The sequence below is a fragment of the Manis pentadactyla genome, chromosome 10, assembly GCF_030020395.1.
Source record: "Manis pentadactyla isolate mManPen7 chromosome 10, mManPen7.hap1, whole genome shotgun sequence".
Taxonomy (NCBI): domain Eukaryota; kingdom Metazoa; phylum Chordata; class Mammalia; order Pholidota; family Manidae; genus Manis; species Manis pentadactyla.
In genome coordinates, this window is record NC_080028.1 from 12,030,122 (window position 1) to 12,053,992 (window position 23,871).

A 23,871-nucleotide genomic window follows, 5' to 3' on the forward strand; every position below is an offset into this window, starting at 1 on the left:
TGGACAGACCGTGGGGGTGGGGACCAGAGGCAGCCGGGCTGACTAGGGGGACAGACGCCACAGCCACTCATGCTGGGCCCCCTTCCAGAGGTCAGAGCGATCGATGCACACTTTTTCTGCTGAACAGAATGAGCTGGTACACGCCGAGTTACACATTTACTGAAGTTTACCCAGGCTGGGACCGCGTTTCCTGGACACAGAGCATCCCAGGTGGGTGTGTTATGGGTCTTTGCTACAAGGCATGACAGCCCAGGGCCAGCCACCCAAGCCTCCCCGAGCCCCCTCGGGGTGTGCTTCTGAGAGGCCCCAAGAATGTGCATGCCTGCGGGCCCAGCAGGCAAGGCAAGGGCTGTGCTTGGGTAGCCTGCAGGTGACCTCTGACCCTATGGCCTTGAGCGGCCCAGCAGTTGTCCAAACAGCCATTAAGCACCTATTCTATGTAAGGCACCCAACAGGCACGGATTGAAACACAAAACCAGGCAGAGTGCCTTCTAGAAGCTTGTGATCTAGCAGGGAGTCCATTGGACACTGGCAATAGTACAGCCAGAAGGAAGGGAGCTAAAAAGAAACATTCTCAGATCATGGGGAGAAACAGTCCTTTAAACCCGGGGAAGCTTCAGGGAGAAATGCCATTTGTGTCAAACCTGGAAGGATAAACAAGTTAGACTCAGAAGAAGAAGCAGGGATTGTAGAGGCTTACCTGATAGTAACAAAAAGGTAGGAAAGCGTGGGGTTTCTTGGGGGACACCACCAGGATGTGGGGACACTCAGTATCTCCTGCTGGGTTCCCTGGACACCAAGCTTCGGGCCAGACTCTCCAGGAACTGGGGTTAACAAACGAGATTAAGTCCCAGACCTGGGCATGCGAGGTGAGAGATATGGGAAAGAAGGCTCTGGTTAGAGCTGGAGCACTGCCCTCGGAGGCCGAAATTGGTGACCGAGCAGGGGCATGACTGGTGCTCGAATTTTGCTTTTAAAAATGTCCTCTAATCATGGGAGGGTGGAGAGAGGGAGGGTGGAGAGAAGTGCCGGCATCAGGTTTCTAAGCTCAGGCAACTGAGCAATGAAGCCAGTGACCTAGAGAGGGGCACGGGGGCGCTGGCGTTCAGTGGGGGGCAGAGTTTGGTTTTGGATGGGTTTCTTTTGAGGCATCTCCTGGAGCTTGGTTGTGAAAACCGGGTGGGCAGTTCCCACCCCCGGGAGGGGGAGCTGGTCTAGAGGCGCAGGTGTGGGGGGCAACCCCATCACGGTGGGCCCCGAGGCCTGTGGGCACTGGTGTTTCCCTGGGGGGAGCTGAGCGGGAGGAGGTGGGGGTGGGAAAGGAGTCAGTGCAAGAGGCTCAGGAGGCTGAGTTCCAGCTGCCCGGACAGGAGTTTTGAGCAGTGAGGGGCTGGGGCCCAGAAAGCGTCTTCTGGGCGGCCCGCCAGGATGGCCTGACACCATTTGGTGCTGAGAGGCGGCCACCCAAAGTGCTCTGGATCAATCATTAGCAGCTCTACTGCGCATCCAGGGCCAGGAGGGCGGGCAGAGGTCATGGGGGGAAGGATAGCCTCGGGGAAGGGCGAGCAAGGGGCCAGGCTGAGGTGCATGGAGAAGCCAGGGGGGGGGGGGGGCCGGGAAGCAGAGTTTACTGATCTGTGAGCTCCTTTTATAGAAAGGAGAGGGAGAGGAGGGACTGGGAAACCATTCTCAACTCAAAGACAGCAGGAAGGAAGAATTAATGTTTGTTAAGCAGCTGCTGCAGGCCAGGGGCATCAACCCTCTCAGCATGTCTGCAGTACAGAGTTTACCCCACCTGCCCTCTGGTCCCAAAGGTTCAGCTGTTGGTTAAATGTCAGCCAGAAAAAAAAAAGAATAATCCCGGTCTGTCTGAAGCCAACACCATTCTTTTCCTGCCACATTTGTTCATTTGTTCAACAACTATTTATTGAAAACCTACTACCTGCTAGGATTGAATTAATCTCTGAGGCAACGACTAAAAGCAAACCCCAGGCAGCCCCACCCTCAGGAAACCTACAGTTTGCAAGGTGTCAGAATGCATCAGTTCCGGCACACAAAAATGATCTCTTTGCAGCAGGGATGGATGTCAGGAAGGAACAGATCCCTGAGTGACCTGAGTAGATGACAGGAAGCCTGGTCTAGCCCTAAGGGTTGTTAAGACTCACCTTGAGAAAGGAGCAGGCAGGGCAAGACCCTGAGGAGGGTGGGGAGCATCCCAGGGGTGGTACTGTTGGGGGCCAGGGCCTGCACTGCCAGGGGACAGCCTGGATGGTCCTTGGAGCCCCACCCACGTGTGACAGCCCACAACTCACACAGAATCAGGGCTGACCGCAGGGACAGCACACTCCCCCGTGCAGACAGACCTCTGTCCTCTCCAGCAGGCTGTGCTGAGTGACGGGTGAGCACCATCCTGTCTCTAGGACTCCATCCCCTACCTCCTTAGTGAGGTGGTGTCGCTCTGCAGATCTCCCTGCTCTGACAGCAAGCTGCGCGCACCCAGGGGGAGGCTTGGCTGCACGAGGGCACTCTCCTCAGGCCCGCCTGGCAGCACTCTTTTGGTTTGGGCAAAACAAATAAAATGTAGGCTGTGCTTGTTGCTGTGGAATTGAATGAGTTTCTGATAGTGAGTCTTAGCCCAGCTCTTCCACGACTGCAGATGATTCTCAAAAATGGCCCCGCCAAGTGGTAGGAGAACATCTGCCATCCAGACAAACCACACTGCACACATTTTAATTAGACTAGAGAGCTCTGGGGGAGGGGTCCTGAACCCCAAACGTGTGCAACTAGGTTTTACTGTATTATCTCAAAATGGCCCCACAACAGTAGGTGAACCAAAGCATGAAGAGCTGAATTGTGGGACCACAGAACTGGAAGGAGCCTCCTGCCAGCACCGCCCTCAGATCCAAACAGCCTGCTCCAGAGCACCTTCCTCTGACCATCCTCAGTCCCCTGGTGCCTGTGACTGGTGGCCTGACGGACAACATCCTGTGTGGTCCCTGGTTCCGACTTCTCCCCTTCGGTGCACTCCCCCGCCTCTGAGCTGCACCAGGGGTTGACCAGATGTCTAGTGGCTCCAGGACTCTTGCCTATGGAGAACCGTCCCAGTTCCAGGAGCAGTTTGCTATTTGGACCATTCTCACCGGCTGGCACAAGGTCTCTTTCACTGATATTAAACAGCAGAATCACACAAGACTGGGCGCCAGCACAGCACCGAGGTGTTCCTTTCTGGGTGAATGCCTGTCTCGCACAGGACTTCAGAGCTCCAAGCCACCGAGCGCCCACTGCCAACCCCCGGGCTTCAGCCATGTGTGTGGGGCCATCTGCTCCCCTCCAGCTGAGAACCACTTGTCCCCCTGCTCCAGAGCACCTGAGGGAAGGGGCAGCAGGCATTTCTCTTCTTATGCGCCCCTGGCTCTGGCTCTTGGAGGGCCGCCCTGCACCATCTACAAACACTGCGTCGGGCAGTCCTCCCACAGCAGCTGCCCCATGTCCTCCGAAGACTGAGAAGCCATTGCTCCATTAGCCAGTGGTTCCTTCTGATAGGTGCCCTCCCGTGCCTAACTCCATGTAGTGCTACCACGCTCCCCAGGGCTGGTCTTCAGCCATGCCCGGTGAGGGAGGGACATTCCTTGGGACAATGAGCCCCCTCTTCTCCCTCAGACCACGGCCCCTCACCTACCTCCCTGCTGGTGTTGGGTGTGGAAGGCAGGGTCTGGTCAACACACAAAGAGATTTTACTCTGTGGCGTTCAAGAGAAGGCACGGTTGGAAGATTTGTTGTTCTATGTTTATGCTATAAAAATTCCAAACAATAAATTTAACAGGGCCAGAAAAAGAATTCTAATTCAGCTTTTCCTAGAAGAAAGACTTGCATTTGTGGTTCTCATCCACAAAGGGCAGCGGCATCTTTGGTGAGTGTCACTGGAAGCTGGGCTTCCCAGGCAGCACAGTGAGCGAGGCAGCTTCCAGAGCAACACTGTGCTCACCCTGAATGGTGGAACCAGGGACCACGGAGGCAGGAAGGTCTGCATTGTTCCAACACAAACAGGCTTGAGGAGCCACAGCACAGCCACTGTGGAGGATGTGGAATTACCCAGGAGTGGCCCATTTGACAATAAGGAACAGGAAGAATCTTTACCTTCACGGATCAGACAATAAGCGAATACCTCTTCTCTAACCATTACTCTAAATCTTCGTTTAAAATGTCACTACATCTCTGGTACATAGACACAATGGAATATTATTCAGCCATAAGAAAACAAATCCTACCATTTGCAACAACATGGATGGAGCTAGAGGGCATTTCATTTCGCTCAGTGAAATAAGCCAGGCAGAAAAGACAAGCACCAAATGATTTCACTCATTTGTGGAGTATAACAATGAAGCAAAACTGAAGCAACAAAATAGCAGCAGACTCACAGAACCCAGGAAGGGACTAGCAGTTACCAAAGGGGAGGGGTGTGGGAGGGCAGGTGCTGAGGGAGGGAGAAGGGGGTTGACGGGTATTATGATTAGTACACATGGTGTAGGGGGGTCATGGGGAAGACAGTGTAGCACAGAAAAGACAAAGCTACTTTAATAGACACTCTATAGCATCTTATTACACTGATAGGCAATGATTGCAATGGGGTGGCAGGAGACTTGATAATATGGGTGAATGTTGAAACCACAATGTTGCTCATGTGAAACCTTCTTAAGATTGCATATCAATGATGCCTTAATTTAAAAAAAGTCACTACATCTCACATGAGCCCATGCATTCTGTAACATAATTTTTAAATTAATTCGTTCAAATAGACAAGTAATTTGTTCAAAAATTACTTCTCTGGGGCCCCACATAGCTTGGTGGCAGCCTTGCCTCAAGAGAAAATGCTAGGTGCCCGACCTCTGAGCAGGTTTCCCATGGGGTGGGGGCTGTGCCCTCGGCTGGGACACTGGAGGCCTAGGTCCTGGCCTGGCTCTGCCACTAGCTAGTTGTTGAAGGATTCACAAGCCATTGAACTACATTAACAAGCAGACCTGGACAGAAAAGGGGGAGGGGAGGATCTAGCGTCTATTGAGCACCTGTTGTGCACCGGTACTTCAGTATTTCAGCCTTTTAAAGGGTCAGGGTTTAGTTCATTCATTCATTCAACCAAGATTTACTGAACCCTGTTCCAGGTGCTCAGGATACATCAGCGAAGAAAACAAGGATCCTTGTCCTCAGGGAGGTTATCACTGTGCCTGGGACTGAGGGAAAGACAGACGCGCAAAACTAAACGGAGTGCCAGCTGGAAGGTGATAAATGCTGTGCACAGCCAGCAGGCCTGGGGAAGGAGCCCTGGGAATGGGGGGCAGGAAGAGGGGAGGGGGGCTGCTTGTAGTCATGAAAGGGCTGGTCAGGACAGGCGCTCCTGAGAAGGCGGCAGGGCACCGAAGCCGTGCGGGTGTGGAGCCACGCCGAGGTCCAGGCAGAGGGACAGCAGTGCAAAGCCGTGGGGGGGGGGGTGCTTCAGCTCTGTGCCAGGGCTCCCCCAACTGAATGCGCACTCGTGTGTGTGTGTGCGCGCGCGCACACACACACACACACACACACACACACACAGAAGATAGGAAAACATGCACTAGAAGAATAAAAGTCTGTGATGTCAAACAGCGGGATTATGGGGGGCCTTTATTTTCTTCTTTAGGTTTCTCAGACTTTTCTCCCAAGTCTCTTCTTTCACAATGATTGTTTACTCATGCGAGAAAGCAATTATTTTACAAAATAAACAAACAGTCCAAAGGGTGTATCTGGGCGGCATGAAGGTGATGGCAGAGGGATAGGACTGTGGCCCTGCAGTGAAGTGGCGAGCACCCCTCCACACCCCGGCCCCTTCCCCTGAAGCCAGTCCACCACGTGGCTCAGGAGGCCAGGGAGGAAGCCCCGTGTTGGGCAGGGAGCTGGAGCAAGGTGCCCCGTGAGGGTGGTTCGGAGGCAGCAGGGCCTGCAGGGGGGGAAGCCGGGCATAGGCCTGGGGGTGGGGAGGCTGTCCACTCTCCCAGGCAGCCCCCACCCAGGACAGGGGGTGAGGCCCAGAGGGCAGAGGCCTGCTGTCCTCACGGCCCACCCGCCCTTCTCCACTGCCTGTGTCACCCACCAGGGGCCGGTCCCAGGCCCCACCAGACCATTACTCCCATGAGGGGCGTCCCAGGCCCAGACCTCATCCCAGACTCGCCACCAAAGGCCAGGCCCTTCCACGCATGGCTCATGTCCGTCAGCATCCATCGCACGTCCGCAGGTGGGAGACTGAGCCCTGTGCTGCTCAGAGCTGAGCGGGCATTTTCCCCTCCAAGGAAGCACAGTCAGGGTATGTGTGTGTGGGGGAGGGTGGTGGGGGAGGTGGTGTGGTGTGTCTGTGTGTTGTGGTGTGTGTCTGATGTGTAGCTGACGTGTGTGGTGTGTGGTGGTGGACCGGGTGCATTGTCCAATGCTGTCCCGGCCAGCAGAGCGGCCCTAGGTGGCAGGCAGGGTATGTGGCTCCTGCCTCTCCCCACGGTCCTCTCCGTAAACTGAGGGGAACAGACAGCAAACTGCCCAGTTCTTTCTTCTGTCATCCAGGCATTCGCTGCATCCACAGCCCCACTGCTTTCGCCCCTTCTCCCCATTTGACTCAGGACTCGTAGGTTCCCCCGGTTCATGCCTAAACCAAGTCCCTGCGCTGGAGGAGCCGCTCCTGTGGCCGTCAGGCCCTCCCATCAGAGAGGTTCTCCCTGCCCCCAGGCAGCCGCCCTGTCCCCCACGCACTCCGCCGCCTGGTCCCTCTGCTTCTGCAACCCGCACCCTTGAGTAATTCCCCCTTTTCCCAACTCCTTCAGTCCTGAGTCCCTGTCTTTCAGTATATTTGAAAGAAGCTTCTGGGGGATTGCAACGGGTGTCAAAGTTCATTTCAAACTGTCACAAGGGGTGATAAGCCTTTAAGCTAATTCAGAAATTTCCCTCTTGAAAATGACATGTTACTGGGGTAAAAAATAGGGAAACAACCATTGCCATTGAACACACTAAAGGATGTCAGCTGGGTGGCTTTTCTATGTGAGGCTTTTAAGCTCATTAAAATAAATCAGAAAATTGCTAGAGTATTTTCTCAAGAATGTAAATTATTCCCAGAAGGATCAGCCACTCAGAGCACAGACTTTTGACCCAGCTGAAATTTAGGACCGTTTCCTTTCCAATGGGTACCATTTCTCACATCTTTATTCCATCAGTGGAAGTCAGGGACGGTTTACCTGTGGCTAAATAAAGACTGTTGGATAGAAAGGACATGCTAGCCATGAAGAATGAGTGAGCCGTCACTTGGAATCAGGTCCAGGGAACCAGCCACAGGAGGGGCTGGTGGGGCTGGGCCACGGGGAGGTACTGGCAGGGGGTGCCTCTCTGGCAGATGGTGCCCGGGGTCTCCTCTGTGGCTGCTGAGATGAGGTTCAGTCTAAACTAGTGCTCCTGCCTTCTCATCTCCTGGCCAGCCAGCTAGTCATCAGACCCCTATACACAAACTCCTACTCTAACGCAAAACAAAGCCAGGTCAGGGCAGTGGGAGAGGCTTTATCTATGTGTGTGACACAATCAGACTTGGAACAAGCTGGGCTGAGGTAAGGACAGGGTGAAGGGCAAACACAGGAACTGGATTTCCACATTTGCTTCCAGGACAGGGCTGACTGTTTCACAGGGACTTGCTGCTGCCTGCATCAGGACGGCCGTCCCCTGAACAAGTCAGGGGCAAGGCAGGTGACTGCCCACACATCGCTTACTGGTACCAGGGAGCCGGGGAGAGCGCTCTGTCCTACAGCCACGTGTTTCTTTTCAAAGACACTTTGCACTTCTGAGTCCTCATCTGTGTCAGGAGAGCAGGGACACGGCTTCGGGGGCTTTCTGCCAGTAAAATGGGCTTATGAGGGAAAAGTCCATTTCTTTCCAATAAGGAGCACTCAGATACAAAGGGGGTTTTCTCAGGTGGCTCTCGCGAGCCTTAGACGCCTGGCAAACAAAACAGTCCCAGCTACCCCCTCTCTCCAGGAGGAACACGCTTCCCCCATTTAGCCCTTTCAGACATCAGGCAAGTGGGCCACTGCCTGAAGCCTTAGCCCACAGAGGTGTGGCCGCCGACTCACGTGCAGGCAAACCAGGGGCTGGAGGGGCTGGGGGCCTGAGTTTATGAAGTTCTGGGAAATTTTGTGATTGGAGTGTGTTTCAGAAACTATAACCAAACTGATGGCTTTTTTTGGTCACCGATTACAGTTGTGTAAAGAAGAAGTGGGTTATTTGTTTCCATTAATCTCAACATTAGGTGATATAGTGAATTCAGTTCCAGGTTCTAGTGAAAAATGGTAATAAACTTTATACCAAGCACTGTCAAGTGCTGACTTCCCCTACACTTTGCTCCTTTGTCCACATCCACACAGAAATTAAATGAGAAACGCATCACAACTAGCTATAAAATTTAGAAGGTCAACAGATGCAACAAACTTCCAAAATATCTACAAGAAAACATTTAAACAAACTGCCCAACATATCTGGATAAAGCTCTCTTTCCTACATTTCTAAGCCGCACACTCTTTGCCCCCTTTACTGAGGTATAATTGACAACTAAGAATTATATATATTTAAGATATACAAATTGATGATATGACACATATATACATTGTAAAATATTTACCTCAATCTAGGTACTTCACATATTCATCACCTCACATAGTTATCACATTGTGTGTGGTAAGAACACATAGGATCTATCCTTACAGCAAATTTTAAGTATACAATGTAGTATTTTTAACTGTAGTCACTTAATTGTACACTAAATCTCCAGAACTTGCCTTGTATAACTGAAACTTTGTGTCCCTTGAACATTCCCATGTTTCCCTAGCTGCATAGCCTCTGACCATGTCCTCAATTTGTAATTTTATAATATGTTTTCCATGAGAAGACCAGAAATATACTTCATATGCAGGTGAACTTGCTGTTTGTGATACTACTACAGGTTTGTGTCCTCACAAACACAGGATTCACATCAATTCTATTCCATGTGATTTCCTCCAAAAATGTATGGGGCATTTAGAGTTGTATATGATGCAGTTAGAATATATTCTGGACAAGAACGGACTTCCCATTTGGCCGTGTGTAGCTGAGAGTGCCAAATGTCCTCTAACAGCACCAGGTGCTTTATGATGGAGACAGTCACTATGGCCTGGCTCACCTGCCTCAGTCACTACAGACTGTCACTCCTTTGTTCCTGGAGCCCTTCTAGCGTCCGGGGCTGGAGAACAGTCCAGGTGGACGCCAGTGTGACCCCGCAGAGGGTAGCAGGCATGCCACTGGTAGCCCTTCCTACACCTGATGGGTAGAAAGAACATGACTACATACAGGAATTATCGACCACATAAACATACCCCAGCAGGGCCAGGGCTGGAAAAAGCAAGCCAGGTGCCTGAGACTGAAAATTTAAAGGGACATTTGTTCTCAGGGTCAGGTGAGTGCAAGGTGTGCACCCTTTTAATTCAGTGCCCGTGGCAGCTCCCTTACCTCACCTTAGTCCTAGCTCTGATAGCATTAAACCTAAAGGAAATGTCTCCCCAACTTCACTTTGCTTGGTTTGACCTAAAATGTCCATCGCCACTTCAAAGCCACTCAGTATGGAGATGGGTGTGAGCGTGCTGCCAGGTCCTTCTGGCTCTGCGTGTCCTTGGCACGGGCGCCCCGGCACTTGCAGAGCGCACCTGCTGTTCTGGGAGAGCAGCGAGGGACACGCGGCACCAGGGTGCCCAAGGCGGCATCTGGCCTGGGGCGGTCGGCCCGCTCCGTGTCCGGGGTGGGGGGCGGGGCTCGAGGCCACGGACACCAACCTCGGACGACGGGACACCCAGGGGCCCAGGGACGGTGGTCCCCTCCTGCCGGGCCGGGCATGCCCTACCTCCCTACCGTGGCCAGGAGGGGAATGCCCTGCCCCCAGGAGTGCGGCCCGGGGGGCCTGGGGACAGGGGGTCAGGGGGCCTAAGGCCTGCGCTGGCCGGCGGGTGGGGGCGAGTGGAGGCGATCAGAGCGCACGGCTTAGGGGCTCCCTGGCTGCGGAGGGAGCCCAAGGCCTGCCTGCTGGGTGGGGGACCCACTGGCCCGCCCGCGGGTTGGCCCTGCCTGTGGGCGGGGCTGCCAGGCTGAAAGCGGGGGTGCCCACCCCCACCCCCAGCCCCTGGACGCGTGTGGGGGTGGGGGACGAGGCCCGGCAGCCGCAGGTGGTCACGGTGTGTCAGGGAAGGGGCTGGGCGAGGGGAGGCACCCGCGGTGAGCGGGCTGGAGGGGCAGGGGGCGGCGACGGGCTCTCTTGTCCCCCCCCCCCAGCATGCCCCCCAGGAGCTCTTTCCTCTCACTTTCTCTCTAAATAAAAGCCTCCCTGGCTTTCTTTCCTACTTGAGTGTTTGTGAAGCTCATTCCTTGACTCTGGGAACAAGAACCTGATATCATTTTAGTCTGTTAAAATTCCCCGTTCTGCCGCCTTATTGTTTCTTTGTGTCCCATCAAGTATTTTGTTTATCAGACGTTTCCTGTTTTATGTTCCTGTGAATTACTTCCCTTTTCCTTTGAGGTCTCAGACCCTCACCCCTTCTCCTTGGTTCAGGATGACACATAGACCTCATTCTCCCTGTGTAACTCCAGAGAGGGGAGATCACAGGACAAAACACCTTTGAAAGTGAAATCAGTCAAAGGGAGAAATAATGTTTAAAAGCCGTTTATTTCCTACAAGCAGTTGTCCTGCCTCTCTCTCTCCTGCTGCAGTAGAAGAGAGTGAATACTCCCACCGAACTCTCTGGTCCAGAGAAGCGCTCGCTCGCCCACGTAATTACCCACTGATGCGGAGACGGACTACTCTCCACCCCTTGGAAACATCTGTTGATACGGAGATGCACTAAAGCCAGGCCAAGAGATTCTGGAAATATTGCAATGTTACCCACCCTGTCTGTGGAACACATGCCTATGGCTTCCCTGTATGTACTTAATTAAATTTTGTTCCTTTTTCTCCTGTTCATCTGTCTCATGTCAATTTGTTTCTTAGACCAGCTAAGGGAACTTGGAGGGATAGAAGAAATTCTTCCTCCCACCACCAGTCAAGTATCTATGTTTACTAAGGGCTGAACCAGGACCTCTCTCTTTTTGTTAAAATGACCAGGATGGTGGGGAGAAAATGGAAATTATAGCCAGGATCCTTGCCTGGGTGTCTCCCCTTGTAGACCTGAAGTGCCTGTTTGCATGTCTATGGGATGTTTACAGAGAGGCTGGTCAGTCTTGGGAGTGTTAGCAGGAAAACAGATATGAGCGGGATGACAGAGAATTAAGGCCGGTAAAGTTCACTAAAAAGGGGACTCAAAAAGCATTCTGTCCCAGGGGACTGAGGAGGAGAAGAAAACAAAAAGCTAGTGAATCGGTGCAGGAATGTCTACTCGGACCCTTGCAAGATGCTACTTCATGTGTCTGCACACCAGCCCCTCTCCCACGATTTCCCCTCGAAAAGCCCTGACCGCTTGGGTGTCAGGAGGACGGTGGTTCTTTCAGGCAGGAGTCTGCCACTCCCTCATTTGCTAGCGATCAATAAACTATTCTTTCCTTTCTTCAAAACCTCGTCACTGTGTTTTGTGATTTGACCTCAGGGACAAGGACCGGGTTTCGGTACCAGGAGCGGCCCCCGGACCAAGTGCCCGCAGTGCCGCTCCATCGGTGTCCGGGCCCACAGGCCGAGCTGTCCTGGAGGAACGCAGAGCTCCTGCCCTCCTCCTCGCTAGCCAAAGACGCCTGTGCCGGCAAGGAATTCGTGCGCTGTGGTAGCTCGAGCTCACGCCTCCAGGATTCCCTCCGAAGTACACGTTGAAAGCAGCAGTGCCTTCCAGGAGAGAGTCCAGAAACCGGGGTCACCACCAAGGATCTGAAGGAGGGGGGGTGGTGATTTCCACGTACCCTTGTTGAAGTCACTCATCCGGCCTACTCCGAAAACAGATGGCTCTTGGAGATGCCAGTGCATGCTTGTCTATGTGATCAGGGTCTCAGATCGCCGTTCATCACCTGATCCCCAAGCACCCAGTGTGTAAGTATTGGTCAGGAAAATGCTCTTCGTTCTGTTTCTGTCAGTAAAGAGCAGCAGGGGAGTTAGCTTTCAGCCGGCAGAGAGAGAAAACTATCTCAGAGGCGTATCAGATCTCCAGACTTAGGTTGTAATTTAGTCAGAAGGAACCTTCATCTCCTTTTCCTTCCAGAAGACGCCACTGTCCCATCACATTGATGATACTAGGCTGATTGGACCCAGTGATCAGGAAGTACAACTCCCGTGTCGCCTGAGAGGCCCGAGGTAACACAGGGCAGCCCAGAGCGGGCCACTCCAGGGCCAGGCCACAAGTGTGACCCACCCGGGCTGACCTATCAAGCACACTGATAGAACAGTCACGTGTCAGGAGGTGGGAAATCAATCCAACAAAAATTCAGGGGCCTTTCTTTCATCTTAGAGAAGTTTCTACAAGTCTATCGTGTGGGCATGCTAAGCTCTCCCTTCTAACGTGTTGCATAAGATGCGGTATCTGCCCCTCTCCCCTCTCCCCTCCAAAATGCACAGCAGCCTGGTGGACCACCCCAGATTTCAGAGGCAGCATAGAAGTCATTTCCAGTGTGCTACTCTGACCCATTTACTGATTGGTCTGAAAAGCACCTAGTTTGAGAGCAACCTGGACCTTTGGAAGGTGGAAGGCAGTAGAAGGCAACACCTGGATCTCCTCTCATTGCCACCCCTTCAGGTGCACACGTGAAAAAGGCCTAGCATGAGACCGACTTGCCCAAGATCACAAGGCCCGGACCCCGGCCTGACTTGCGTGATGTTCCACGCTCCATGCCAAGCCTGGTTGGCATTCTTCCATCTCTGAGTCTGCGCATCAGACACACGTGACACCAGCCCCCAGGGGCTGGAGGTGTCATCCATGTATCCCTGGGGATGTCCCTAGGGAGGAATGTCTGACATGACCCTCCTGTGCAGGTTGGGATGTTGGGCAGGTCCTGGGAGATGCTGGCTTCAGCAGGACAGGGAACTGGTGAGAAAAAGCGGCCTGAGCTCAGCTTGTCTCCTCAGGGCTGGGACCAGGTGATGTTGCCAAAGAGCGTGGGGAGGGCTCTGGTGGAGATTTGTGTACTCATGCCTGGCAAGGGCCAGGAGGGTGGGCAGTCAGCAGCCCAGAGGGGCATGTGGGCGTGTCTGAATACAGGGAGGGGCCCATGAAATGGAACCTTCAGGAAGTGATGTCTCTGATGACACGCCCAGTAGAAGCTGAATTGTGACCCGGACGGAACCCACCTCCTGGAGGCAGAACCCACTCCTGCTCACTTGACCGGAGGCGCTCGACAGAGCAACATGCGGTCTTGTTGTGCGGAGCCTTCTGAAGGCATGGGAGTCAGGGAAGCCGAGAGGGAGGGTCTTCCTGCTCGCCGGGGGTGCTGGCTCAGTGACCTCCTCCACCGCCTCTGTCCGTGTCTCCCGAGGAGCCCCGAGGTAACTCAGGGCAGCCCAGAGCGGGCCCATCCCCGGCCCCTAACGTGTGTCTGCGGTGGGTGTGGGGCATGGGTGGGACGGAAGGCTGGGGAGGAAGGGGGCCATTCTTGGGTGGGAGCATGTTGTGAGGAGGTGGCCCCCTGGCGGGGCAGTCAGTGTCCCAGCGCTGGTCTCAGCATTCGGGACGTGGAGGTGAGTGTTGGGACCAGGCACTTCCACCCACGTGTTAGTCCTGAGCCCGGGGTGTCCTCTCCTTCGCTGAGGGACTGGATGTCTTCGCAGATGGCCCTGTGTGCCTGATCTCCGGTCAGGTTTGGGGCCCACATTGCCCCCTGCGGGGAGGTCCAGGCATCCCCGGGTGCCTGCTCCCCAGCTACCAGGCCCCGGCTTCGCAGAGCTCCACCCTGGGGAGCGAGGAGGAGCTGGTGGATGGACTCACCTACCCCATCTCCCTGGGCCTGGGGCAGGCTGTCTACACCCAGGACCCCGTTCCAAACCTGGCAACCTGCCAGGGCCCTCCCACGGCTTCCCCACGAGAGGGGCCGACAGGCCCACTCCAGAGGGCCTGGAACCTCGCTCCCGGGGGCACCCTGTGCCTCTCCTTGCTCGCATCCCAGGGGGCTGGGGGCTCTCGGGTGAGCTACAAACCTCCCTTGTCCTGGTGGTTCCTGGGTTTCCCACTGACTATATCCCTGCTGCCCCCCTCAGCGTGAACCTGAGCCAACTGACCATGGGACTGAGGTCCCCAAGCGCAGGGCTCCCCGGACAGGCGTGAGGAGGAAGGGGAGAAAGCGCACAGCAGGAGTGGAACCAGCTCCAAACACCAGCAGGAGCGCTCCTGAGTCCACACTCCCTCCCGAGGACGCTGCCCACCCGACCACGGGGCAGCGGCTCCCCCGGTGAGCATCCTCCCCCTCCTTTGCACAGTCGGGCCTCTGCCCACTGCCTGCGGTGTCTCTTGAGTGTGTCTGAGCCACAGCGTGCTCGTCTGACAGGCAGGGTGGCTGGCGGTGAGCCTGTTAGGGTGCCCACGGGGAACACGGGAGGAGAATTAGAGGGGCTCCCCTGGTGCACCGCAGGGTAGAAGGACTGCCGGCCAAGCAGGGCCACTTCGGGGCTTCTCTGTACCCGATGAAAAGCCCTTGCCCTCACCCGTCAGTGGCCTGAAGCCTAGCTCATTTGGAAATGAGCCTTTGGAACGGAGGCTCGCGATTCCCTGTAGCTGGGCCCGGTCGTTGTCCTCACCGTGGCCACATGAGGGACCTCTGGGGGCAGCAGAGGGGTACCTGGGAAGGTTTGGGTAGGACTTCCTTCAGCAACAATAGGTATGCAGCACCCACTTTGTGCAGACCCTTTGGGGACACTTAGCATAACTGAGTGAAGGAGGCAGACACAGTACTGGGACCCTGTCTCGTGTGGAGTCAGGCAGTCACTTCAGGTGTCATCCACAGGTCACTGCCGGGGAGCATCATGGGGGATGCCCTCACGGCCTCCAAATGTAACGGGGGGCATGACGAGGGGCCAGAGGAGGAACTGAAAATGTGAGAATTCACTGGGTCCACAGGGGGTGCTGCACATCTCACAGAATGGGGGGAGGAGGAGTTTGGGGCTTGGGGCAGGGGGAGCACAGCAGAAGCCAGTAGGTCACTCATCTTCGAATTCCCACGGGCGGGCTGACAACTGGGGACTTCCTATTCGGGAGGATGGGAGAGGATGGGGTCCCAGGACACACGCAGGGTCAGGAAGGGGGAGGGGCAGGTGCCTGGACAGGCAGGGGAGTGCACAGCGGGCAGCCCCACACGAGGGTGGGCCGGGAGGACAGTGTGGCGGGTAAGACCAGGCTTCTTACTCTGCCACCCCCCGGCCTTCCTCCAGCCCCGGGATGGGACGGGCTAGGCGCCTTGCCTGGGAGCCCGAGCATGGGCCCAACATCGTCCCTGGCAGCCAGCCTTCAACCACCCTGGAGGACCAAGTCCTCCACCACTTGGTCCAGGAGGAGCACCTGGGGCCCACGGTGGCAGAGCTGAAAGGTGAGTGGCTGCAGCCAGGGGACCGTCTAGGGTGGGCTTCCCGGACTGGGGTTCCCTTCAAGGCAGTGAGGGCTTTTCTGTCATTGTAAGGGGTGGGGAATCCGGCCTGGGGTGACCTTTTCTCTGTGTTCCACTCCAGACCCACGGCAGACGCAGCTGGCTCCAGAGACACAGGGAGGCCCGGCTTCGTGGCTGGAGCCCGTCCAGGAGCTCCCTGAGTCCCCTGGGCTGGAGCTACAGTCGGTGTCACCTGCTTCAGCCCCTGCAGAGCCGGAGGATGTCCCAGGAGTGGCCCCAGCCCCGGAGCCTGGCCCTGAGCTGGAGCCCTATGTGTCCACAGCAGAGTCTAGCAGGTCACTCATCTTCAGATTCCCATGGGCGGGCTGACGACTGGGGACTTCCTATTCGGGAGGATGGGAGAGAATGGGGTCCCAGGACACACCCAGGGTCAGGAAGGGGGAGGGGCAGGTGCCTGGACAGGCAGGGGAGTGCACAGCGGCCAGGCCCACACAAGGGTGGACCGGGAGGGCAGTGTGGCTGGGAAGACCAGGCTTCTTACTCTGCCACCCCCCGGCCTTCCTCCAGCCCCAGGACGGGACGGGCTAGGCGCCTTGCCTGGGAGCCCGAGCATGTGCCCAGCATCATCTATGCCAGCCAGCTTTCATCCATCCTGGTGGGCCAAGTCCTCCACCACTTGGTCCAGGAGGAGCACCTGGGGCCCACGGTGGCAGAGCTGGAAGGTGAGTGGCTGCAGCCAGGGGACCGTTTAGGGTGGGCTTCCCGGACTGGGGTTCCCTTCAAGGCAGTGAGGGCTTTTCTGTCATTGTAAGGGGTGGGGAATCCGGCCTGGGGTGACCTTTTCTCTGTGTTCCACTCCAGACCCACGGCAGACGCAGCTGGCTCCAGAGACACAGGGAGGGCCGGCTTCGTGGCTGGAGCCCGTCCAGGAGCTCCCTGAGTCCCCTGGGCTGGAGCTACAGTCGGTGTCACCTGCTTCAGCCCCTGCAGAGCCAGAGGATCTCCCAGGAGTGGCCCCAGCCCCGGAGCCAGGCCCTGAGCTGGAGCCCTATGTGTCCACAGCAGAGTCCAGCAGGTCACTCATCTTCAGATTCCCACGGGCGGGCTGACAACTGGGGACTTCCTATTCGGGAGGATGGGAGAGGATGGGGTCCCAGGACACACGCAGGGTCAGGAAGGGGGAGGGGCAGGTGCCTGGACAGGCAGGGGAGTGCACAGCGGGCAGCCCCACACGAGGGGGTGCCGGGAGGACAGTGTGGCGGGTAAGACCAGGCTTCTTACTCTACTACCCCCCGGCGTTCCTCCAGCCCCAGGACGGGACGGGCTAGGCGCCTTGCCTGGGAGCCCGAGCATGTGCCCAGCATCATTGATGCCAGCCAGTTTTCATCCATCCTGGTGGGCCAAGTCCTCCACCACTTGGTCCAGGAGGAGCACCTGGGGCCCACGGTGGCAGAGCTGGAAGGTGAGTGGCTGCAGCCAGGGGACCGTCTAGGGTGGGCTTCCCGGACTGGGGTTCCCTTCAAGGCAGTGAGGGCTTTTCTGTCATTGTAAGGGGTGGGTAATCAGCCCCGGGGTGACCCTTTCTCTGTGTCCTGCTCCAGACCCACGGCAGACGCAGCTGGCTCCAGAGACACAGGGAGGGCCGGCTTCGTGGCTGGAGCCCGTCCAGGAGCTCCCTGAGTCCCCTGGGCTGGAGCTACGGCCGGTGTCACCTGCTTCAGCCCCTGCAGAGCCGGAGGATGCCCCAGCAGCAGCCTCAGCCCTGGAGGCAGGCCCTGAGCTGGAGCCCCATGAGGCCTCGGGCCCGGGTCCCATGACACCTGCAGGAATGGCACCAGGCCCGGCAGAGCCAGAGTCAGACCCGGAGCCCACCAGGCCCTGTGTCACGATCACCCGGGACGTGCCGAGGAAGGAGGAGCGGACCATCCTGCAGTTCCCTGCCCACCTGGTAGCCGAGCAGCTGACCCTGATGTGTGCGGTGAGTGGAGCGGGCTCTTGGGGCCGGGGGTAGGCCTTCCTGGGTCACGGGCTGCCCCAGACTTGCCGCCCCTGACGTGGACTCCTGTGATCTGGGCCCACGTCCCAGATTCCCCATGGACTCACCATGTGCCCTGAGAGACTCTCCTCACCCCCAAGCCTTCACTGACCACACGGGGACAGTAGGGCTGGCACTTAGGGGTCCTTGCAGACCAATTAGGTGGAGAGGAGGGAAAGTGGGCAGGGCCTGGCCAGCATGGGAGGGGCAGGGCAGGGGAGGGGTGCTCAGGGAGGTGCTGCTAGGGCCTTAGGTCCTCGGGCCATTGGCCTGGCAAGTTTGCATGGCCTCCACGCTTCAGAGGCCCCTGCCATGGACCTGACTGCGTGGGAGACACGGACACCAACAAAGACCCTGGGTGCTGTTGTTTTGGTGGTAACTGCACCTGAGTGGGTAGTGGGATCCACAGGGTGGCAGAATGGGAGGCAGATGCCCCAGGTTGGGCAGGCGTGAGCTGCCTTGTGCCTCAGCGAGGAGGTGAGTGAGGATGCCTGTGAGCAGAACCCCTCCATTCCCCACCACTCTAGTGTCCTGGGCATCCGGTCCCGGGCGCCTCAGTGGACGTGGTCCGAAGCCCAGATGGCCACAAGGCTCACAGCACATCCCCAGCTGCCTGGGCTCCAGCTCTGACCGGTGACTCTGCTTGGGAACAGGGGCACCAGGGGCACAGCTGGATGACACCCCTTGTCATCCCCAGGGGCTGTACAGCAAGGTTGACTATGACGAATGCAAGGCCTACTTAGAGAGCCAGCCACTGATGGGAGGCATTGAGCTCCTGGCCCCCAACGTGCAAATGGTCATCAGGCAATTCGATGCCATGGTTAGCTTGGTCATCTCCTCCTGCCTCGGGACCCTGACCATGACTGCCCAGGACAGGGCCCAAGTGGTGGAGTTCTGGATCCGGGTGGCCAAGGTGTGTCATGGGACGGCCCCTGGGGTCCCTCCTTTGCCAACTCTCAGGATGGTTGTCTGTGGTCTGCCCTGCATGTTCCCTGAGCCCCTCGTGCCAGGGGCATGAGGACGTGGACTCGCAGGTCCCAGGGGTGGGACAGCCATCCCTGGCCCCTTCCTTTAGTTGAGCTGCAGTCCTCCACCCAGGAGGGCTGCTCATCACGTACCAGGTGTGCTGGGCTCCCTGGGTGTCTGTCTTCTTAAGGAAAGGAGTTCATGGGGGGACAGAAGCAGAGAAGCAGGCCACGCTCTCAGCTCTGTCTTCCCTCCCAGGAGTGTCTGGCCCTCAAGAACTTCGCTGCCCTCCGTGCCATTCTCGTGGGCCTGCGGAGCCGTGCCATACTTCGCCTGGGAAGCACCTGGAGACGTGTTTCCTGGTGGGTAGTCCTGTCCCTGGGACCAGGGCTCCTGAGTGGACAGGGACACCCCTACATCTTGCAGTGTCCCTCAGTGGGCTGGGACTTCCTGGGAGGCGGCAGAGCCTAGGGGCAGGGATGGTGGGCTCTTGGGCCCCCCTGTGGGTTAGGCCAGGGGTACCCCTGCAGGAATCAGTTTCCTTCAATGTCAGGTGTGGGTTTAAGCCCATTGGAGACCTTGAGCTTGTGCTCTGCAGCACGAGGTCCCTGCCGCAAGGACAGAGACCTGGCCCAAAGCAGATTGGCCCCCAGGAGAACTGGGAATGGAGGCCCTGGGGGGAAACACGCAACGCCCTCCCCCGGCCCCGGATTCCCCAGGGCCCAGGGCTGTGGTGGAAAGCCTCATGCAGGCTGGTGGATCTCCCGGGTGCCCCAGGAAAACGTGTCTGCACCCAAACTCTCCCCCTGCTGGCCATGTTTCTCCCTCCTCCTCTCCCCTCCGCTTAGGAAGAGCTCCAGGATCTATAAAAAGCTTCAAAAGACGGACGAGAAGGCTAACAGAGAGTGGCTCCTCGAGGTAAACGGAGGCTAGAGGTCTGGAAGGGAGGGGGTCCTTGGGGCGAGTCCTCTGCCGTGCTGTGGCACAGCTTTGGTGAAGACTCAAGGTGTGCGGGGTGAGAGGGGGAAGCTGATGGGGATAGTAGAGTCCCCCAGGCCCCCGTCTGTCTCCCTCCCTGGTTCCACTTGACTGGGGGCCTGGCATCTAGTGAGGACCCAGAGGACAGGCCCCAGTCAGGGCTGGAGCTGTCGTGGGGTCTGCAGCAGGGTTGGGGCCTGTGGCTGAGCAAGGTCGGCTTCTCCCCTGGGTCCCCTGAGCCTGTCACTGCCCCTCTGTGGCCTCGGGCTCCTCATCTGGACATGGAGGGTTGCCGTCACCCTGGGGTGTGGGCCTCCCAGGTGAGCAGGGTCCAGGGAGCACAAGAACGGCTTCAGCGTAGTGCCTCCCCCACCTGGTGGTGTGAGGGGAGCCGTGCTGATAGCCAGGTGACAGTGAGTGCTCAGGGCACCCCGGCAGGCAGAGGGACCTCCCCTGACCCTCTCAGGGTGGCGGCCGTGGTCCAAGGACACCCATGAGTATGAGTGTGCGCTGGAACTGGGGTCGCTCTAGGCCGAGAGCCTGCTGGAGGTGGGGACAGCATGGGTGCCAGGGGGTTCAGGCAAGGCATCCATCAACCACGGTCTGGTTGTGGGAGGCCACGTGGGAGGGGAGCACGAGCACCTGAGTGTCTTGGACCTTGCAGGAGGTGAGGGCCATCGTGAAGCAACAGCTGTGTGTCCCCAGCAGATCCCAGAATAGGAAGAAGCAGGTGAGAGTGGCGTGGCGCAGGTTTTGGGCGGTGGGGTCGACCCTGCACCTCCTCCGGTGCCACCAGCCTTGAGCTGCCAGCACTGGGGTGACCAGGAGGAGGGTGAGAGCAGCTGGGTCCAGGGAGAATTTGGAGGACAGGTGCAGGGACCACAGGTCCTGGGATTGGCCAAAAGCCACCCCCGCGAGGGCCCAGGAGGGGAGAGCAGGGCGATGGGAAGCAAGGGAGCCAGCACAGGGTGGTCCAAGGGAGCTGGGGGCGGCGGGTGTGGGGTTCAGGGTAGGCTCTGTGGGCGCCCCTGAGGCAGGTGGGGACTCATCACCTCCCCACTCTGGTGCCACAGGGCGTGGTCCCGTTTCTCGGATTATTTCTGCGTGATGTGCCCGTAGACCAACTCCCGGAATATAATGAGGACGTGAGTGAGCCCAGCAGGGCACAGGGGGCAGGGTGGTAGGCTTTAGAGAGGAGAGAGCCCCCATGTGCCTGGACCTCTCAGCACCGGTCCCCCCCCATCCTGAGAAACCCTCCACCCCAGGAGCTAGGCTTCCTGGAGAGGACTGCCAGAAGGACCCACCTAAGCCCCGGTCCTGGCCCCAGGGCAGGTGGGGCTGAGGGCTACAGGGAGCAGCATCTGGGCAGGACTGGTCTCCCCCTGAGGCCCCAGTCTCCCTGTCCGCCATCACACAGTTGCGTGGGAAGCTTGGCCTCAGCTCCCAAGTGCAGTCCCCGCTTCTCTGTAGCCCCGATCCTGGGCCCGGTCCGGGTGCTATTTCTGGGAAGGCCTGCCCCTTGGAGGGCCCTGGAGGTCCTCCAACTTGAGAAAGGGTGGGGACGTTCCAGCCTCATTCTTGGCTCCGGGGGCTGTTTCTGATGTACTTTTATTGCCTTCCTGCCTTTCAGGGTGACGGGATGAGAGAGAGACAGTTGAATGCCAAGTCACAGAAGGTGAGGGATGGAGTCAAGACCCCCTGGGCAGGACCCTGTCATCCCCTGGGTCTAACGTGTCTTGAGAGAGTTAAGACACGCAGAGCTGAGGACACTACAGGTTTTGTCAGGTGGGGGGTGGCATCAAGGCCTCCTTCCTGGAGGAGGAGCTGGAGACCCAACAGTGGGAACAGGCAGGGCTGGATGGCATTGGAGGGAAGGCAGGTTCCCGTGTGAGCAGAGGTCCGGGACCATCCCAGTGCCCCACTCTTCACCCCCCCTTGTCTGCATCTTGCCTTTCCTCTGCCCCCAGGTCACTACCCTCCGACTGGAGATCATGCTCCATAAGCGCTTGGCTGGGCTGTACGACCTGGAGCCCGAGGAGCGCTTCGTGTCCTTTTTCCAGGCCGTGGAGCCCCTGGATGAGGAGGAGAGGTGAGGTCGGCAGGAGTCAGGTGTGGGCTGCAGCTGCCGGCAGGCTCTGGGAGAAGGGCCCCCTGACGTGTGGCTCCAGGGGCTCACAGGTGGCCCTCTGTCCTGCAGCTACAGCCTGTCCTGCCAGCTGGAGCCCCCAGGCCAGGAGGCCCGCAGAAAGGGAGTGTTACCGGCCTCCGGGTGGTGCAATATGTTAACTTACTGGCCAGGGCCAGGTGAGTTTCTGGGCTGGGGCGATCATCGGCAAGGGGTGGGCTGCCCCCCAGCCTCAGGGAAGCTTCGGGCCGTGTTCGGTGTGGGGGCGTCCTACAGACCGGTGGGGCTGGCAGCTCCACGGGCGACCAGTCCTGTCAGACCGAAGGGTGGTTCTCCTCCCCCTCTGGGACCCAGCCTCCTCCTCTGTGAGTGGGTGACGCTCAGGAGCCTTCCTGTGACAGGGACCCCCTGGGTGTGGTGATTGACAGGACCCTCTGCACAGGGCCCAGAGCACAGAGCACAGCACGGACGGGGTGGAAGCAGGATAGTGGGGGGATCCTGGGATAACCTGCCTCTTCTGTTCATCCGCATGGTCCTGTAGCTGCTGTCATCGGGCCCTCGGCCCTGCTCGTGTCCTGGCTGCATGCAGAGGAGAGCTTCTTCTCCTTTGGGCCGGCGGCACCTGGTACCCCAGGACCCTAGTCTGCTTGCTGCCCCTCTTCCTCCCGCTGCTCATCCTGAGCCTCTGCTGCGGCAGGTGCTCTGGCACCTCCTCCGTCGGCAGACTCGAGCAGCTCCCCAGACTACCTCTGCATCCTCAAGGACCCGTATGCATGTAGCTGCGGCCAACCTGGCTGCTTTCCTGCTGTGTCGTCCTCCTGCTCGTTACCCGCTGGACAGAGGCAAGCAGCCCCACCGTGTGGAGGATGTTCCCCTTTGTGCAGGTGGCCTCCCGCCATGACGCCAACTCCTGCCTGGGCACCGTCAGCCACCGAGTCATAGCCACAGGGTTGCAGGAAGAGCTGGGGGCCGTCCTCCCCAGGCCTGGCCTTTCCCGGGATGGACATGGACACGGCACAGGGCTGCATGGGACCGTGGCCCCCTGGGTGCCCAGCAGAGGCATCTGAGAACGCAGGGGTGGCCACAGGGGTGGCCGGCTGTCACAGCGTCCTGGGGCTTGCTTATAGGGGAGCCGCCTGTGCAACTCCCTCCCCTCATCCCTGAGAAATAGCCTCCCCAGGCGCAGTGTGGTCTGGGTGTTGTCTCTGATGTTAATGATTCCTGGGGGTTCGGGTCATCCCTCTGCAGAATGTAATAAATGATGAACGGACTGCCCCCACACTGCTCTTTCTCAAAGCTCTGCCCCTCATGCAGACATCGTGTGCCCCAACCCCCCCATCCCGAGCCCTAAAACTCTCTGAATGCAGGGTGGCCCTGACCTTCACCAGGTTGTCCTCCATCCTCTGTCCTCGCCCGATAAGGTGCTCAGGAAGAGTGGGGTGCTCTAAGCTGCAGGCTGGCACACCTTGGCAACACTGGGGAGGCCTGTTCAAACAGAAACTGAACCTTATTTCCTGTCACCTATAGATTATGATCAGACACCAAAACTTGTTGATTAGAAGCCCTAGGGTGTCTCTTCACGTCTTGAACAGCACTGCAGATGTAGCCAAGTAGATCCCAGGGCTGCAGGGCATCAGTCTAGCACTGTCCCATTTAATGAGACACAGCTGCTCCACACATTCCAGAAAATTCCTTTTCAAGAACGTTGAACTTGGTCTCTCAAAGCACCTCCAAGAGGTGCACTCTTTCCATTGGGGGGCACCCCCCAAAGCTCCCAGGTGCCCCAGTCTTCCCCCATGGTGCCCCTCAGCCATCCAGCCCCAGGCCAGGCTGGTGTGAGGCCCCTGGTGTCCAGCTCCTGGGGCCTGACGTCTGTGACGAAAGGCTGGGGAGGCTGAGCAGAGGCACTTGGCTCTGATTCTCCCCATAACGCTCCCCCCCAGGGCTCTCAGGATGTGTTCACCCTTCCAGGAAGGGGGTACTGGCCTGGAGGGGAGCTGCAGGATCAGCACAAACACCCCCTTTGGGGGCTCCAGGCTGGAGACAGTCCTCAGGTCTCATGCTGCAGGTGGAGCCCCAGACTGGGACTGGGGAAGTGGATGTGGGCCCTCCTGACAGCCTCAGGGGACCAGGTGACAGGAGGGAAAATCAGGACACCCAGAACACCCACCTTCCCCTTGGCCTGCCCACA

The 23,871-nt window shown here is 57.8% G+C and overlaps 3 protein-coding genes and 1 long non-coding RNA gene across 6 annotated transcripts in view; 3 read left to right on the forward strand and 1 right to left on the reverse strand.

Moving 5' to 3' along the window:
* The window catches only part of LOC118915510 (vasodilator-stimulated phosphoprotein-like), a 53,211-nt gene that overhangs the window by 4,050 nt on the left and 25,290 nt on the right, over positions 1 to 23,871 (reverse strand). The window contains exon 3 of one of the 3 annotated variants that reach the window (XM_057486427.1): positions 11,599 to 12,119. The exons of 1 other annotated variant lie outside the window; for it this stretch is intronic. Coding sequence is in view for 1 of the 2 variants with exons in the window: in XM_057486426.1 (XP_057342409.1) it covers positions 12,057 to 12,119 (63 nt within the window). In the remaining variant the exon portion in view is untranslated. Of the gene's footprint in view, positions 1 to 11,598; positions 12,120 to 23,871 lie in introns of those variants that run through there. One more of the 3 variants, XM_057486426.1, reaches the window with a different exon arrangement.
* Positions 32 to 11,406, forward strand: LOC118921191 (uncharacterized). The gene is made up of 3 exons (XR_008991911.1): positions 32 to 210; positions 5,160 to 5,276; positions 10,783 to 11,406. It is a non-coding gene; the product is annotated as an uncharacterized LOC118921191 (long non-coding RNA).
* On the forward strand, positions 15,722 to 17,783 carry LOC130678942 (uncharacterized). Its single transcript, XM_057486424.1, has 4 exons — positions 15,722 to 16,298; positions 16,438 to 16,651; positions 16,884 to 17,038; positions 17,178 to 17,783. The coding sequence occupies exons 1-4, from the start codon at positions 15,836 to 15,838 to the stop codon at positions 17,585 to 17,587; spliced, it is 1,242 nt and encodes a 413-aa protein (XP_057342407.1). The 5' UTR covers positions 15,722 to 15,835; the 3' UTR covers positions 17,588 to 17,783.
* On the forward strand, positions 18,329 to 22,949 carry LOC130678943 (ral guanine nucleotide dissociation stimulator-like). The gene is made up of 9 exons (XM_057486425.1): positions 18,329 to 18,524; positions 18,836 to 18,939; positions 19,426 to 19,495; positions 20,220 to 20,285; positions 20,629 to 20,700; positions 21,186 to 21,230; positions 21,523 to 21,644; positions 21,753 to 21,859; positions 22,222 to 22,949. The coding sequence occupies exons 1-9, from the start codon at positions 18,369 to 18,371 to the stop codon at positions 22,320 to 22,322; spliced, it is 843 nt and encodes a 280-aa protein (XP_057342408.1). The 5' UTR covers positions 18,329 to 18,368; the 3' UTR covers positions 22,323 to 22,949.

What these genes read in the sequence shown, in the direction of transcription:
- LOC130678942 (XM_057486424.1), top strand. Translation starts at nt 15,836, where the DNA reads ATGTCCCAGGAGTGGCCCCAGCCCCGGAGCCTGGCCCTGAGCTGGAGC. An exon ending in CACGGTGGCAGAGCTGGAAG is followed by an intron (nt 16,299 to 16,437) that starts GTGAGTGGCTGC and finishes GTTCCACTCCAG; the next exon opens with ACCCACGGCAGACGCAGCTG. An exon ending in TCCACAGCAGAGTCCAGCAG is followed by an intron (nt 16,652 to 16,883) that starts GTCACTCATCTT and finishes GCGTTCCTCCAG; the next exon opens with CCCCAGGACGGGACGGGCTA.
- LOC130678943 (XM_057486425.1), top strand. Translation starts at nt 18,369, where the DNA reads ATGGGAGGCATTGAGCTCCTGGCCCCCAACGTGCAAATGGTCATCAGG. An exon ending in TCTGGATCCGGGTGGCCAAG is followed by an intron (nt 18,525 to 18,835) that starts GTGTGTCATGGG and finishes CTTCCCTCCCAG; the next exon opens with GAGTGTCTGGCCCTCAAGAA. An exon ending in ACCTGGAGACGTGTTTCCTG is followed by an intron (nt 18,940 to 19,425) that starts GTGGGTAGTCCT and finishes CCCTCCGCTTAG; the next exon opens with GAAGAGCTCCAGGATCTATA.